Here is a 17,980-nt window from a genome sequence, read left to right as displayed (position 1 = left end):
GATAGCAAGAAAGGCCTTTCACTGTACTTGTGCATGTGACATTTAAACTTGAAACTTGTAGTTGCTCACAAAAAAGTGGGTTCGTCTTCTGTATTGGAGATTTTGCAACTTATAACTGCTGGATATTATGTGTAATTTTCTTTGGTCAACAATGTGGACACCTACAATCGCTTTGCTGTTCATGTGTTCTCATTGCTGTGTGCACAGCCTCGACTTGAATATAATCCTATCCTCTAAAGAAGAGATGGATATGTTGGAACAAGTGAGAGCACCTGCAGTGGAGTGACCAGTGATGACTAGGCTACGTGTTACAGCTGTGTGGATTCAAGTGTTCAAGTGTCATTCAAGTATCTCTTTTTTTCAGATTGAAATATACAAGTTTTTTGTTGTTTTTAATGCAGGTGCACCTGTACAGTGGAACAGTGAGGGTACATAATAATGTGAATGATTAAAAACTGAAAGGTTAATCCGCAGTTGAAGGGTTGGGGAGGGAGAAATGTAACCACTCTCAAATTCATAGACAAAGCTATATGCAACTACTGACATGAGATCAAAATTATAGTTTTAACCATGTTTTGAGGCTACACAGTGTTTGTTTACAATTACATTGTTTACAAACAATTTAGTAAAACAAGCTTAGCCCCTACATGTTGGGTTCTGATGGGAATAACAGTTGCTCAGGAGGCATTTATTTTATATTATCAAGAATAAATGGTTATATCACAAATTCAAAAGTCCAAAATGTACCAATCACAGATTGTCCTTTTAAACACAACTGCTAACATTACATAATTTAATTCTGCTGCTCTATCATCAAATCAAAATCAAATCAAATCAAATCAAAATCAAATCAAATTTTATTTGTCACATACACATGGTTAGCAGATGTTAATGCGAGTGTAGCGAAATGCTTGTGCTTCTAGTTCCGACAATGCAGTAATAACGAGCAAGTAATCTAACTAACAATTCCCCAAAAAAACTACTGTCTTATACACAGTGTAAGGGGATAAAGAATATGTACATAAGGATATATGAATGAGTGATGGTACAGAGCAGCATAGGCAAGATACAGTAGATGATATCGAGTACAGTATATACATATGAGATAAGTATGTAAACCAAGTGGCATAGTTAAAGTGGCTAGTGATACATGTATTACATAAGGATGCAGTCGATGATATAGAGTACAGTATCAACGTATGCATATGAGATGAACAATGTAGGGTAAGTAACATTATATAAGGTAGCATTGTTTAAAGTGGCTAGTGATATATTTACATAATTTCCCATCAATTCCCATGATTAAAGTGGCTGGAGTAGAGTCAGTGTCATTGACAGTGTGTTGGCAGTAGCCACTCAATGTTAGTGGTGGCTGTTTAACAGTCTGATGGCCTTGAGATAGAAGCTGTTTTTCAGTCTCTCGGTCCCAGCTTTGATGCACCTGTACTGACCTCGCCTTCTGGATGACAGCGGGGTGAACAGGCAGTGGCTCGGGTGGTTGATGTCCTTGATGATCTTTATGGCCTTCCTGTAGCATCGGGTGGTGTAGGTGTCCTGGAGGGCAGGTAGTTTGCCCCCGGTGATGCGTTGTGCAGACCTCACTACCCTCTGGAGAGCCTTACGGTTGAGGGCGGTGCAGTTGCCATACCAGGCGGTGATACAGCCCGCCAGGATGCTCTCGATTGTGCATCTGTAGAAGTTTGTGAGTGCTTTTGGTGACAAGCCGAATTTCTTCAGCCTCCTGAGGTTGAAGAGGCGCTGCTGCGCCTTCCTCACGATGCTGTCTGTGTGAGTGGACCAATTCAGTTTATCATGTGTAAGTGGTAATGTCGTTCCTATATCTACACAGAGAAATACCTGCAATGGGTCTCGGAAAAAGAACCAGAATAAGGAAATACTTGCTCCTGTTGATGACAAAAACATAAAGAAAAGTAAGAAAGCTTGGAAAAGGATAGCCTGGTCCCAAACTGTGTGTGCTGCCTGCAACTCTTGCAGTTCTGCATATCTGAGTGTGGTATTAACTGTCCTGTTCCCTCTTCAGTGGCAGAGATGGCCACATGCGTGCGCTCTGGAGACTGTGAGGCAGGACTGTGCTGCGTCCGCTATTTAACAGTGAAACAACGCATCCCAAAGGAGGGAGAGGCCTGCGTACTGCGAGGAGGACGCTCTAAACTGCATAGAAATCTTGAGTACTGTGACTGTGCACACGGGCTAATCTGTTGTGCCCAGGCTGAACACCCCAAGAACCAAGGAGTTTGAGGGGTTTCCCTTTTGAGGACACAAGCTCAAGTAAACAGTACAAATATGATAAAGATGATATGACATATTTTCTATTTAACAAAAAGGCTTGAAAGGATTTATATGCTTTCTACATATAGTATAATCAAATTATAAAACCACAAACTATAAGATTTCACCTTCTTTATAACTGTAAATTACATATTTGTATGTTTAGTGTTAAAGAAAATGTGCATATTTTCTAAAGGTCTCGCTTGATCAAAATATCTTCCCCCACCACTTTAAACATCACAAAAAGCTGTGGCTTGGTTTCCTGAACTCGATAGGAACTCACCTTTCATCTCGTATTCATAATGAAGTTTTTTTTGTAAAATTCTGAAATCCACAGCACTCTCCCCTCTAAAAGTAACATGTGAATCTAAGAGAGATAATTCCTCTATTGCTTGAATTATTAGCTTTGCATAAATGATAGTCATGTACTGTTACTATATTTCTGTCAGCTTTAAATGTACCTACTACTAGTAGAATTAGTGTTGTGCAATGTTTTTTAGTGGGGTATGGAGTACAGGCTTTTCCACTGTGTTTTGATAACTGAAATTCACCTGGAACTGAGCAGGTGCCATCGCCTACTAGCTCGAAGGTAGGTTTTTAAAAAGGCAGACCTGAATAAAACAGCCCTAGGTGAGCTGCCTGGACCAATGCATGTTCACTCTCCCTGTGCGCATATGTACACATCATATATGTGTTTATGAAAGAGAGAGAGAGAAACATTTGATCAAAATCCCATTTTATTTGTCAGATGCACCAAATACAGCGTGTGTAGACTTGACCATGAAATGCTTGCTTACGAGCCTTTCCTAATGATGCAGAGTTAAAAAGTGCAAGGCAACAGTAAACAACAACAATAAAAGCAGCAACGAATTTCATGACTACGTGAAACGGGGTGAGGGGCGTGACATTTCAAATGTAGCATTTTCCATCGCTTGTCATAGCACCACTATCTGACCAACCAGTGTAATTTTGTAAATGCCAGATCCCTATGGCAAGACACATCATTCACCCAAGTTTCGTCAAAATCTTGCCAGTGCTGTTTGAGATATCGCATGTGACGAATGTACGAACGTACTAACGGACGGAGACAGATCCACAGAAAATAAAATAAGAAAAATACAAATAGTAACTAACACAAGAGGAACAAGAATGAGGCTATATACATGGAGTACCAGTACCATATCAATGTGCAGGGTACTAGGTATTTGAGGTAAATACGTACATAAAGGCAGGGTAAAGTGACTAGGCATCAGGATAGATAATAATAAAAAGTTATTTTAGGTAGATATGTACATGAAGGCAGGGTAAAGTGACTAGGCATCAGGATAGATAATAATAAGGTATTTGAGGTGGATATCTACATGAAGACAAGGTAAAATAACTAGGCATCAAGATAGATAACAATAAGGGTAAAATAAAGAACAGACTAGCAGTAGCATATGATGATTGTGAAAGTATGTGTGTGTTATCTGCGTGTGCTTATGTAGTGTAAGTGAATGTGTGGGTTTGTGTGAGAGTGTCAGTGTAATGTTTAAGAGTGAGTGTATATATAATGCATATATAGTCTTGTGAGTGTGCATAAAGCCAGTGCAAGATAGGGTCAATGCAGGTCGTCCGGGAAACCATTTAATGAACTATTAAGCAGTATTAAGGCTATTTTCGCAGTCTCATGGCTTGCGGAAATAAACTGTCTCGGAGCCTATTAGTCAGAGAGAGTCGATGCTCCAGTACTGCTTGCCGGACAGTAGCAGATTGAACAGTCTATGTCTTGGGTGGCTAAAGTTTTTGGCAATTTTTCAGACATTCCTCCGACACCGCCTATTATAGAGGTCCTTGATGGCAGGGAGCTTGGACCCAGTGATGTACTCGGCTGTCCGCACCACCCTCTGTAGTGCTTTGAGGTTGAGGGCAGTGAATTTGCCATACCAAGCGGTGATGCAGCCAGTCAAAATGCTCTTGATGAAATGCAATTGAGATTGTGTCATCTGTGGATCTGTTGGTGCGGTATGCTATTTGGAGTGGGTCCAGGGTGTCTGGGATGACGGTGTTGATGTGTGTCATGGCAGGTTACCTTGGAGTTCTTGGGAACAGGGACAATGGTGGTCAGCATGAAACATGTTGGGATTACAGACTGGAAGAGATTGAAAATGTCAGTGAAATTGCTTGCCAGCTGGTCTGTGCATGGTCTGAGAACGAGCCCTGGTATTCCATCTGCAGCCTTGCGAGTGTTAACCTGTTTAAAGGTTTTGCTCACATTAGCCACAGAGAGTGAGATCGCACAGTCATCCGGAACAACAGGGGCTTTCATGCAAGACTCATTGTTGTTTTTCCTCAAAGCGAGAATTATAGGCATTTAGCTTGTTTGGTAGTTCTGCATCACTGGGCATCTCACAGCTGGGGAGCGCTTTGTAGTCTGTTGTCGACTGCAAGCCCTGCCACATCCTACAAGCGTCAAAGGCCTGTGTAATTGGATTCCACCTTCCTCCTATATTGAGAGAGAGCATGTTTGGAATGGTAGAGTCAGGGTAATGGTAAGCATATAGTTGGGTAATCTCATATTTTCCATTGATGCACAACATATCTTAGGGTATGGAAAGCTAACCCTGTCATATAGAATGCAGGGGCTCTAGCTAGAGGTCTACGCGGGAACTGCAGCTTTTCATACCGCACCCGCCGACACCCTGGCTTTCTGTCCAACTACCACTAGCTACCTGAAAAGCTGGATCCGAACCCAACCACAGTCCCACAATGTTATTTTAGGCATATGTGATGCAGCTCACTTGCGAGCCATCTTCGCAGCAATTTTGCGTCCTATAGGCAATATCAAAATGCCCAAAAAACCTAAGGAATCAGTTAAATTACCAGAGATTCTCACGTGAAATGTTCCTTCTAAATTGCGTGTGCACGGGTGCGCAGCTCTCCAGGGACTGCTGCACAAAAGAAAAATCTGCCCTTGCAGAGAATCATGAGAACTTGAACTTCCCACAACTTTCTAGTTTTCCCCATTAGTTAACACAATTAACGTTTCCCTTTACTGTGGGAATTGTGATCGAATCAATGTAATATTAGCCATAACCAATCAGAGCTGTAGTAAGCCTATATGCATATAGACCATTGCCATATATGAAGTTGTGCCATTCATTTTGAACTGGGCTGTTTTACAACATGAGTGGTTGAGATTATTATGTGCTTGTTTTGAGATCAAAGTTAGAGCTGCATGTAGCCACGTGTGCACATTTGTTCATATTCTTTTCTAGTTAGTGAGTTATTAGCTCAGTTCTAGCTATTTTGTAGTCGGCAATGGGGGAGTGGTTGCTTCCTACAAGAGCACAAAAGTATACATTTCTAGCCATCTTTGAAAAGCAGTCAGGTCTTAAAGGGGCAGTGCCGAATAATATTAGAGGGAACATTGCTCACGTGGCCCATTATTAGGCTATAACTATTACTGAGTTTTATCAGCCAATAGGCTAGAGGTATTTGTAGATACTTGCACTTTAGCTACTTTGTATACTTTTTAGGAATGGGGTGGTTTTAAGAAGGAAACACATATGGGTGATCAATATTTACTTCTAGGCAATGTAGTAAACTATAGCCTAATCATATTCATGAAGAAAATTTCCTTGGAAGGATAACTGCCGTGATTTTCGGCCCATGCATAAGCTATCGCCTACTCTATTCAGCTGAGACCACATGAGCACCTGATCTCTTGCTTGTGGCTACTGAATATAAAGCAGCAAGAATGATGAGAGCGGACACTTGCACTTTCTCTATGTTATGTTTTGCATATAGAATATAATATAGGCTACCTTTTAGGAGGACAATTTGCAGACAGAGACAAATGAATAGGTAATCAATATTTATTGAAAATGAAAAGGCGCTCACTCACTATGTGCGCATTGCGCCTTTTCCATGTTATTATGAGCTGTCCTCTCCTCAGCAGCCTCCACTATTTCAAGAATAAATGACTATATCATGAATTCAATCCTTTAATTGTGCTGCTGAATGGTAATGTGTAAGTGGTAATGTCGTTCCTATATCTACAGAGAAATACCTGCAATGGATACCAGAAAAAGAACCAGAGTAAAGAAATACTTGCTCTTGATGATAACATAAGGAAAGGTAAGAAAGCTTGGAAAAGGATAGCCTGGTCCCAAACTGTGTGTGCTGCCTCCAACTCTTGCAGCTCTGCATATCTGAGTGTGGTATTAACTGTCCTGTTCCCTCTCCAGTTCCAGAGATGGCCACATGCATGCACTCTGGAGACTGTGAGGCAGGACTGTGCTGCATCCGCTATTTAAAAGTGAAAAGATGTCAACCCATCCCAAAGGAGGGAGATACCTGCCTCCTGCGAGGAGGACGCTCTAAACAGCGGAGGAATCTTGACCGCTGCAACTGTGCACCCGGGCTAATCTGTCTTGCCCAGGCTGAAAGCCCCAAAAACCAAGGAGTTTGTCAACCTAAACTGAGAGAGAACGGGAGGAGTGCTAGAGACACTCAGGCAAGAGAGAAGATGTAGATGACTCAAGCCTTTCTTTTACTCAAAACATTTCACTCAATAAACTACTTTTGTAATATTCTTTGTTTAAAATGTTAAAGGTTAAAAGCAATGTAGGCTTTTGTAAATGTATATTTCATTCCATACAAGCTCCGGTGGTCTACTCTTTGTTTTTATTTGAGCCCCTCACCTAATCTTATTCATCTTTATAAGACAAATCTGCACATTTCATACCTTCCTTGAATTTAATGGCATCTGGTACCACCTCTCAAATGGTCCAGACCTCATCATCACAATGTCCACTAGTGCCATCTATTGGATGAAGATTATAAGCAACAAATTGACAATATCTGAAAAGGGCCCGAGGCTAGGGTTTTGTAGCCTGGAATCCACACTGACCATCACCGCTTCAATATTGTTTCATGTTATTGATTCAGTCTGGACCTGCACCAAGAGGGATACTCTGCCCTAAATATAAAATAGCCAGTCCAGTCTATGACCAATCAGAATCTAAAAGTGGGTTTAACACAATACCCCATGTGGCAAAATGCTGCACTTTAAAGGACAGTGTCGTGTCTTTGGCATCATTTAAAGTGAAGACTGTTATTTTATCAAGTCAATTCTCTGTAATTATTATTACATAACTAAACTAATCACGTAAATGTAATAACTAGGAAGCAGGGGCACCACATAAAATCTTCATATCACAAAATTATAATTTTCCAAATATAACTATAAGATATATTAATATCTGAAAAATTAGTCTTCTATTAATGAATTATTCTTTACCTCACGTCAGTCTCATTCTCGGCATTTAACACCATAGTACCCTCCAAGCTCGTCATCAAGCTCGACCCCCCGCACAGTGCAACTGAGTACTGGACTTCCTGACAGGCCGCCCCCAGGTGGTGAGGGTAGGCAACAACATCTCCACCCCGCTGATCCTCAACACTGGGGCCCCACAAGGGTGCGTTCTGAGCACTCTCCTGTACTCCCTGTTCACCCATGACTGCGTGGCCACGCACGCCTCCAACTCAATCATCAAGTTTGCGGACGACACAACAGTGGTAGGCTTGATTACCAACAACGACGAGACGGCCTACAGGGAGGAGGTGAGGGCCCTCGGAGTGTGGTGTCAAGGAAAATAACCTCACACTCAACGTCAACAAAACTAAGGAGATGATTGTGGACTTCAGGAAACAGCAGAGGGAACACCCCCCTATCCACATCGATGGAACAGTAGTGGAGAGGGTAGTAAAGTTCCTCGGCATACACATCACAGACAAACTGAATTGGTCCACCCACACAGACAGCATCGTGAAGAAGGCGCAGCAGCGCCTCTTCAACCTCAGGAGGCTGAAGAAACTCGGCTTGTCACCAAAAGCACTCACAAACTTCTACAGATGAACAATCGATAGCATCCTGGCGGGCTGTATCACCGCCTGGTACGGCAACTGCTCCGCCCACAACCGTAAGGCTCTCCAGAGGGTAGTGAGGTCTGCACAACGCATCACCGGGGGAAAACTACGTGCCCTCCAGGACACCTACACCACCCGATGTTACAGGAAGGCCATAAAGATCATCAAGGACAACAACCACCCAAGCCACTGCCTGTTCACCCCGCTATCATCCAGAAGGCGAGGTTAGTACAGGTGCATCAAAGCTGGGACCGAGAGACTGAAAAACAGCTTCTATCTCAAGGCCATCAGACTGTTAAACAGCCACCACTAACATTGAGTGGCTGCTGCCAACACACTGACTCAACTCCAGCCACTTTAATAATGGGAAATGATGGGAAATTATGTAAAATATATCACTAGCCACTTTAAACAATGCTACCTAATATGTTTACATATCCTACATTATTCATCTCATATGTATACGTGTATACTGTACTCTATATCATCTACTGCATCTTTATGTAATACATGTATCACTAGCCACTTTAACTATGCCACTTTGTTTACATACTCAACTCATATGTATATACTGTACTCGATACCATCTACTGTTTCTTGCCTATGCCGCTCTGTACCATCACTCATTCATATATCTTTATGTACATATTCTTTATCCCCTTACACTTGTGTGTATAAGACAGTAGTTTTGAATTGTTAGTTAGATTACTTGTTGGTTATTACTGCATTGTCGGAACTAGAAGCACAAGCATTTCGCTACACTCGCATTAACATCTGCTAACCATGTGTGTGACAAATAAAATTGGATTTGATTTGAAACAGCGTAAATTGTTGGGTACCTGCACAAACCCAGCCTTTACTATAAATCACCCATACACCAATTGGCTTAATCATTTATTTACTAACTAACTAACTAAATAATCACAGAAATGCACAAACAAACAGTAGATATGTTACTAACAAATGGTAGGGATGATTCCCTAGTGGGCTAAGCCGATATGACGGCTTGGTGGACAAAGGGAAGTGGGTGTGGACTGAGAAAGAGCAGGAAAGACAAAAAGGATCACTGCACACAGTTGACAACTATATTAATTGAAATGCTAATCCTTTGCACACGAACGCTCACTCATTTGGGAATAATTGCAATCAATAACTGTTTACGCCCATGTGTCATGATCTTTTCGGTTGGAATCCGGTCCATCTGCTGGAGAGTTCATCCAAGTCTCTCTCTCTTTCTGTTTCCCTGAATATCAGTATTTTGAAGTATTTTGTGGTTAGAATGGATACTTCAGAGTACCATTCAGAAATGTTCTCATAGAATCGATGTTTCGGCGGTAGTCGGTATTCGCATCCCAGGTTTACATAATTCTAGCTGCAGACTAGTAATTAGTATCTAAGATATGCTCTTACTCTGTAGGGATCGATAGTCTCAGAGTTGAACCATTTCTAGCCGTGTAGCCAATGCTCCATGTGGTATGGTTAGGAATTCAATAACCATTCGCAATCACAGCTCACGCTGTGGGTTTGCTCAGTCTTGGTACTCCAACCTGTGCCACCTCAGCTTGCCCAAAGTATGCATGGTCTGAAGAGGATTTCCTCAGGGGGGGGTTTTATTCATAACAATAGAAAAGGTGGTTCTATGACGCCTGATCATGTCTGTGCTGGAGGGGGCGGGCCAATGACTTAAACTTTAAACGGAATACAATTCTCTCACATTAAAGGTTTATCATCACATGATTTCACAAATAGTTTCATCTTTACTCATTCATTTTATACAATACTTAGATGCAAACCTCAATGGAGGCACCTGTAGAAACAGAGTTATGTTAATGTGGCTGTATTGTCTTTCATGAGGTCCCAAACATGAAACAAAACAGACTTTGGCTTCTCCACCGACCGTTTACACATACTCCAAAACATGGATATTGTTCAGTTCTCAAATTCTGTGATGTAGTAGAAGTTCCTTTGTTCTACTGTGAAACTCTCTCGCTCAATACTGCATGCCCAGGGGGGAGAGTCTCCGGCAGGAATTTATGACCTGAGATAACAGAACCTAGGTGTAGGAGAGAGCAAGAGAGAGGGAGAAGCCACGATCTATAACAAGAAAGGGCCACGTCATGACAGTCCCCCCCCTGGGGGTTTGGATCTTGTGATTATCCTGCAAGTTACAAATCAACATAAAAATAATGACCATGTGATGTCATGTTTGTAGATCGTTGCAGTCCCCCTCTGGTGGTTGAACTTGGTAGGCTCTCTGAAAGCGGAGCAGTCCACCACAAGGATGGTCAGTGGATGTCCGGTTTGGGATCGCCGTTCTAGACCCGTCGTCTGGTCATCCAGACTGGAAGATCTGGGCAGTAACGTAGGCAGATGTTAACAACGCACAAACACTCACGAAATATATAATTCCATGAATTCCCCAATGAGCGGAGTTGTGGCACGAAGTAATGGTTGTGTGGGGACATTGTTTATGGCTATCACTTCCTAAGTGTCTCAGGAACTGAACTGAATAGGAATGAAAGCATAAACAAACAAAAGATATACAAAAGATAGCTCTCACACCAAAATCATCTAAATGGACTGAATTCTATCTACGTCCAATGTCCTGACAAAATGACCCTATCATGGCATTGTCTCTAATGTCATGTCTAGGGTTTTCCTACATGGTGTGTTGCTTAGGCACTATCCTAAGTTGATAACAGTTGAAATTGGAAGTTTACATACACTTAAGTTGGAGTCATTAAAACTTGTTTTTCAACCACTCCACAAATGTCTTGTTAACAAACTATAGTTTTGGCAAGTTGGTTAGGGCATCTACTCTGCGCATGACACAAGTCATTTTTCCAACAATTGTTAACAGACAGATTATTTCACTTATAATTCACTGCATCAAAGATCCAGTGGGTCAGAAGTTTACATACACCAAGTTGACTGTGCCTTTAAACAGCTTGGAAAATTGCAGAAAATTGTCATTGTAGACCTCCACAAGTCTGGTTCATCCTTAGGAGCAATTTCCTAACGCCTGAAGGTACCACGTTCATCTGTACAAACAATAGCACGCAGGTATAAATACCATGGGACTACGCAGCCGTCATACCGCTCAGGAAGGAGACGCGTTCTGTCCCCTAGAGATGAACATACTTTGGTGCGAAAAGTGCAAATCAATCACAGAACAACAGCAAAGGACCTTGTGAAGATGCTTGAGGAAACAGGTACAGAAGTATATATATCCACAGTAAAATGAGTTTGATATCGACATAACCTGAAAGGCCGCTCAGCAAGGAAGAAGCCACTGCTCCAAAGCAGTCATAAAAAACAGACTATGGTTTGCAACTGCACCTGGGGACAAAGATCAAACTTTTTGGAGAAATGTCCTCTTGTCTGATGAAACAAAAATATAACTTTTTGGCCATAATGACCATTATGTTTGGAAGAAAAAGGGGAGGTTTGCAAGCCAAAGAACACCATCAAGCACAGGGGTGGCAGCATCATGTTGTGGGGGTGCTTTGATGCAGGAGGGACTGGTGCACTTCACAAAATAGATGGCATCACGAGGAAAGAAAATGATGTGGATATACTGAAGCAACATCTCAAGACATCAGAAAGGAAGATAATGCTTGGTTGCAAATGGGTCTTCCAACTGAACAATGACCCCAAGCATACTTACAAAGTTGTGGCAAAATGGCTTAAGGACAACGAGGTCAAGGTACTGGAGTGGCCATCACAAAGCCCTGACCTCAATCCCATAGAAAATTTGTGGGCAGAACTGAACAAGCTTGTGTGAATAAGGAGGCCTACAAACCTGACTCAGTTACACCAGCTCGGTCAGGAGGAATGGGCCAAAATTCACCCAACTTATTGTGGGAAGCTTGTGGAGGGCTACCCAAAACGTTTGACCCAAGTTAAACAATTTAAAGGCAATGGTACCAAATTCTACTTGAGTGCATGTAAACTTCTGACCCACTAGGAATGTGATGAAAGAAATAAAAGCTAAAATATATAATTCTCTCTACTATTATTCTGATGTTTCACATTCTTAAAATAAAGTGGTGATCCTAACTGACCTAAGACAGGGAATTTTTACTAGGATTACATGTCAGGAATTGTGAAAATCTGAGTTTAAATGTATTTGGCTAAGGTGTATGTAAACTTCTGACTACAACTGCACATCAACATAACCTTCCATCTGTGGTGTGACTGTTAGCTAGCAAGCTACTTACCAGCATGCCAGCAAAAGCACACTGTGTTGTTACTGGATGCCATAGTGTAAACCCCCCCCCACATTCTGATATTGCACATTTGTCTCCCCCAGTTTTATATCATTGCACTGTGATACAAAACGCGGTGCCGGTGTGCGTTATGACCATGCGGATGTCTCAGAGCAGTTGGGTAGGCTGTTTTCCGGTTTCAGCTGGCTGGATTTAGGACTGCATGGACACCACAGAGCGTGCTGACAGGCTGTGAGAAGGCAAAGTTTCTGACAAGCTGGCATATAGGACCAGCATGGGAGAGATGGACAAAAGACAGCTGCTGTCTGTGTTGCGCTTTTTCTCCAAGTTGTAAAAGCAAGCATAGCAGAAACTGGCTACTCATTAGTTGACTGATCTAACTGGCAAGGTAACTGCTGTTTGACGGAATAAATGGTGTATTCCCAGTGCTGAGCTAGTAGTAACTGACATATTACGTGAGCCAATGTTTCATCACCTCTTGACTGAAGTGAATCGACTAGCAGATCGTTAGCTAGCTAGTAGCTACCACAGCCAGTTCAGCTCTAGCTAGCCTCTCACTATCTCAGGTAGCAGTATCTAACAGCTGTTGTGTGTATGGAAATGTTTTGTAGCCATTGTTTCTTCCCATTTCAAAACAAGTCATTTGATAATATATCATTAGCTAGAGCTTGCCAAAAGTTGGCTAACATTAGCTAGCTAGCACAATAACTTTAGCTATTATTTTTGTTCAATCACACTACCTGAATCAAATGATGAAACCAGTTACCAAACGATTGAAGACCAATCTTCTGATCTTTTTTCAGCGCAATGTTAGTTTTTATTAGTCAGTATAGCAATGTAACGTTATTGATCTGACAGTTACCATAGCTAATTTCCTACTTTTCACACTGACATGGTATAAACAGCTCCACAGGCTTCACTGTCATGATGCACATTCAGTACGCTATGCTCATTATGTTTTAGCAGGATAAGATGGTGACAGGTGTCCATGTAGGGTCAGAGAGCCAGGGAAGACCAGTCTGCGGATGTCAGGTGAAATTTGCAGAATATAATAAAAATGAGTGAATGGATACAAAGTTCCACCTTGAGTTGATGGGTAGGCTACAGCTTGGGATCTTGAAATAATGGTAATTTCAATTATTGAACCGTTGATTCTATTCATGGATAATATCATGTATAAATGTACAGCAAAGGAAATTCTTTGCCATACCTCATCTGATCAGGATCAGATGGTGACAGGGGTCTCATCAGAGTCAGGCAGCCAGGGATGGCCAGTCTAACAGCACAGAGGTGAACCTCTGCCGATACAACACTATTCTCCCTGTGCGTCAAACACTGGACAAGCGAGAAGCTTGAAAGATTGAAACTATTTTAAGGCAGTCGATTTCATTTCCAAACTGTATCAAGGGTTGATAGAGGCGAGTCCCGATGACATAAAACATGTAAAACAAAAATGTGAGGAAGACCTGGGAGACGTTATTGATGATGATGAATGGATACAGATATGTTAGAATGCTCAGTTATGTTCATATACTCTCAGACATAAATTAATGCAGTTTAAAACTTGTTTGGGATAGGGGGCAGTATTTTGACATCCGGATGAAAGCATTCCCAAAGTAAACTGCCTGTTACTCAGGCCCAGAAGCTAGCATATGCATATATTGGTAGATTTGCATAGAAAACACTCTAAAGTTTCTAAAACTGTTCAAATTATGTCTGCGAGTATAACAGAGCTGATATGGCATGCAAAACCCCGAGGACAAACCACCCCCCCCAAAAGAATTCAGCCTACTACTATTTTCAATGGCTATCACTTTTATTATAAGGCAAAGTCCTCCCAGATTGCAGTTCCTAGGGATTCCACTAGATGTCAGTCTTTAGAAAGAGTTCCAGGCTGGCTTTTGGAAAAATGAGCCAGAAATGTACGTTTTTCTAGGTGGCTCCCATTTTGGCTGTAGTGTTTCCAAGCGCGTGAATGAGAGCGCGCTCTTTGGTATTTTTCTCCGGTAAAGACAATAACGATTCTCAGTCATAAATTTGATAGTTTATTTACGTATTAGGGTACCTAAGGTTTGATTATGAACGTTGTTTGACTTGTTTGGAAAAGTTTATTAGTAACGTTTGCGATTCATTTTGTATGCATTTTGATGGAGGGAAACTGGGTGGATTATTGACTGAAGCGCGCCAGCTAAACTGAGTTTTATGGATATAAAGAAGGACATTATCGTACATAAGGACCATTTGTGATGTTACTGTGACCTTTTGGAGTGCCAACAGAAGAAGGTCAAAGGTAAGGTATTTATTAAATCGCTATTTCTGACTTTCGTGTTGCACCTGCCTGGTTGAAATATGTTTTTCATGTGTTTGTATGCGGGGCGCTGTCCTCAGATAATCACATGGTTTGCTTTCACCGTAAAGCCTTTTTGAAATCTGACACAGCGGCTGGATTAACAAGTTAAGCTTTATTTTGCTGTATTACACTTGTGATTTTATGAAAGTTAAATATTTATAATACTGCAGTTTGAATTACGCTTTCTGCAATTTCACCGGATTTTGTTGAGGTGTCCCGCTAACGGCACACCTTTCCCAAAGAGGTTCTAACTTCATACAATTCTACTCATTTTGCGAAGGGGGGGTAGAGAAATGTTTGCAGTTTTTAAAACGTTATCGGAGTGAGAGTGGCAAACAAAATTAATGGAGGCTCTCTGGTCTGTAATTGGACCATGATTACTACAAGTTTAGATATCTAAAAATTTTTAACTGACATGGACTTATTGAGTGACTGTCAGTGACTTACAAAACAAGAGAAAATCTGCTGATGCACAACCAAATGACGAAATTGCACCTAGTATATTCTACTATTCTAACTCTCAACGGTAGTGGGACCCCAAATTAGTTATTTAATAATAAATGATCCGGGGGCCTACGAAAGGGCCGCTAGTTGCTCATACCTGTGTATTTCCTTTTTCTGTCATTCTGCAAAGAGCAGGCCTTACAAAGTGTTAGTGTAGGAAGAATATAATATCTGGATATATATCTGGATCAGTAAGAACCAGACGCTTGGAAATGAATTCACATAAAAAAAATTGAACAGGGGACTACATCTGGTTGGTGTGGTCATCTTTGATTTAGATGGAGCCATATATTTACATGTAGCCATAAAGGTATGGCTTTGGCTCCATAGCTGCTCCAAAGAATTGAGTCTCACAAAGCCTTACAGATTGCCATTTATTCAATTTGCCTACAAGGTTGTTAACCATTGTAATGAATATAATGTCAAACATTTATGCATAAAAATCTGTTAATTTAGAATATAAAAAGACTGAGTAATTGTTTGTGTGCCGGGGTGCTAAATGATCATAGCTTGGAATGGTTATGTAAATGTAGAAATTACATTGCTGTTTTGTCACTGTTGTGCATTGATAAATCACAGTAAAAATACATATTTATCTTTGAAACACATAGGGCATCCCCTCAATGTATTCATCTATCATTTATTATTGTAAATTAAAAAAGGTTATTTAATCATACTTTTATGGACATTTCAAACTCACCAAATTCAGTTGGACATAAACTTGCATCACAACTGCATTGAATAAGAAAATGTACATACATTGATAATCCCTTCTAAATGTGATTCTAGTAAGGAAGCATTTAAATACAATTGGATCCTTGGGCAAGAAAGGTAGTAACAAGGGAATGGATGCGGGAATAGTTTACAGATATAAAAAAAATATTACCATAGTTTATAGTCAGACAAGGGACATCAAAGATTTTCCTCATATTCAAGTGTCTCCTCGACACGCCTACTACCACTGACGGCCATTTTCGGCTCAAGGGGAGCTCTTATATTACAGGAAGTATTTTTTATACCCACATTGTAGGTGGGATACTTCTTGTATGTAGTTTATGTGTTGCAGGGAACCATGGGAGACTGGAGAGGAGAACCGGGACTCAGTTGTTCTCAAAGAGGGAGAGTAGGTCATCATTGCTGTTGTTCGGTAAATCGGGGGGACCAAGGTAAGACAGTAGCTCATCTGGATTTGTCAATTCAGGAAGTAACTGTAGAGGAGAGAGAAAACAGAATCCCTAAAGATGTACGTACAACAACAACAGGTACTACGCTCATTAACACATTGTGTCTCGCTCATCAATCAATCATTCACAGTTCAAAATAGTCATCAACATTAGCACTGTCTTGCACATTTTTTTTGTAGCTCAGATTTTTTTTCTTTGGCATAAATGTACATCTGTATATAAATGTATGCACTCACAACTGTAAGTCGCTCTGGATATTGTAAATGTAAAACAGTCCGAGACCACTTGTATGCAAATTTCCTTGCAGACAGGGCTCTAAATTAACTTTTTTCATTGGTAGCACATATATTTGTTTTAATTGATTGAGATATAGCATACTGGGCGAATATGAATTCTAGCTACTTTTGAAGCATGTTGTGCACAAAGAAACTAATATTTAACTCTGTAAAGACATATGTTTGTTATGAAAATTGATACAAAAACCTGTCATTGAAATTACAAAGTCATTTGTGGAATATTAGGTTTCTACATTGTGTAAAAGCTCTACCTATTGAGATGCATTACATTGAAAGTATTTCAAGTTTGTGAGTGAGGACATGCAAGAGATCAGTCCTTCATTCATTGACTTTCTAAAGAAGCCATGTCTTTTCCTTTCTTTCTGTGCCCCCAGATGTTTAGAAGTACTGGTAAAGTTACCAGGTTGTTAACTAGCTGAGGTAACATGACTGATTGTTTGTCCTTTAAGAGCAAATTCTTATTTACAAGGACAGCCTACTCCTTCCTCCCCGTCTGGGAATTGAACCCCGGTCTCCCTTGTGCACGACACAGGGATTCTTTAGCTAAATAGCCCAGTACTGTAGCCTGCTCCAGACGGTCACATTGTACAGCTTCATATTTTCCTTTCCATCCTAACGGAAACTGGGAGTCTCGTGAGTGAAAACATCCGAAGATCGTCAAAGGTAAACGATTAATTTGATTGCTTTTCTGATTTTCGTGACCAAGCTTCCTGCTGCTAGCTGGACATAATGCAATGCTAGGCTATCGATAAACTTACAAACGCTTGTCTTGCTATCGCTGTAAAGCATCATTTTAAAATCTGAAAGGACAAGGTGATTAACAAAAGGCTAAGCTGTGTTTCGCTATATTTCACTTGTGATTTCATGAATATGAATATTTTCTAGTAAGATTATTTGATCGTTGCGCTATGCTAATTAGTGTAGTTGCTGACAATTCTCCTGGATCCGGGATGGGTAGTTATACGGATACTATTACCAGTCTTAAATTTGATTGTTTATTTAGATATTAGAGTAGCTGAGGATTAATTAGAAACATCGTTTGACTTGTTTGGACGAACTTTACCGGTAACTTTTTGAATTTGTTTGTATGCACGTTGAACGAGTAGGTTACTAAAATTGATGGCGCCTACTAAACAGACTTTTTGGGATATAAAGAAGGACTTTATCGAACAAAACAACCATTCATTGTGTAGCTGGGACCCTTGGGATTGCAAA

General features: G+C 40.8%; 1 protein-coding gene across 2 annotated transcripts in view; it reads right to left on the bottom strand.

Moving 5' to 3' along the window:
- Positions 1–15,645: 15,645 nt before the first annotated feature.
- Positions 15,646–17,980, bottom strand: part of LOC112248927 (zinc finger MIZ domain-containing protein 2) — a 79,671-nt gene continuing 77,336 nt past the window's right edge. For both annotated transcript variants that reach the window (XM_024418385.2, XM_024418386.2), the window contains exon 19: positions 15,646–16,493. In XM_024418385.2, coding sequence (XP_024274153.1) covers positions 16,386–16,493 — 108 coding nt within the window. In that variant the 3' untranslated portion in view covers positions 15,646–16,385. The remainder of the gene's footprint in view (positions 16,494–17,980) is intronic.

This window comes from Oncorhynchus tshawytscha, linkage group LG04 (genome assembly GCF_018296145.1).
Source record: "Oncorhynchus tshawytscha isolate Ot180627B linkage group LG04, Otsh_v2.0, whole genome shotgun sequence".
Taxonomy (NCBI): Eukaryota; Metazoa; Chordata; class Actinopteri; order Salmoniformes; family Salmonidae; genus Oncorhynchus; species Oncorhynchus tshawytscha.
Note: the sequence above shows the minus strand (reverse complement) of the source record. Positions and strands in the feature narration are given on the sequence as shown.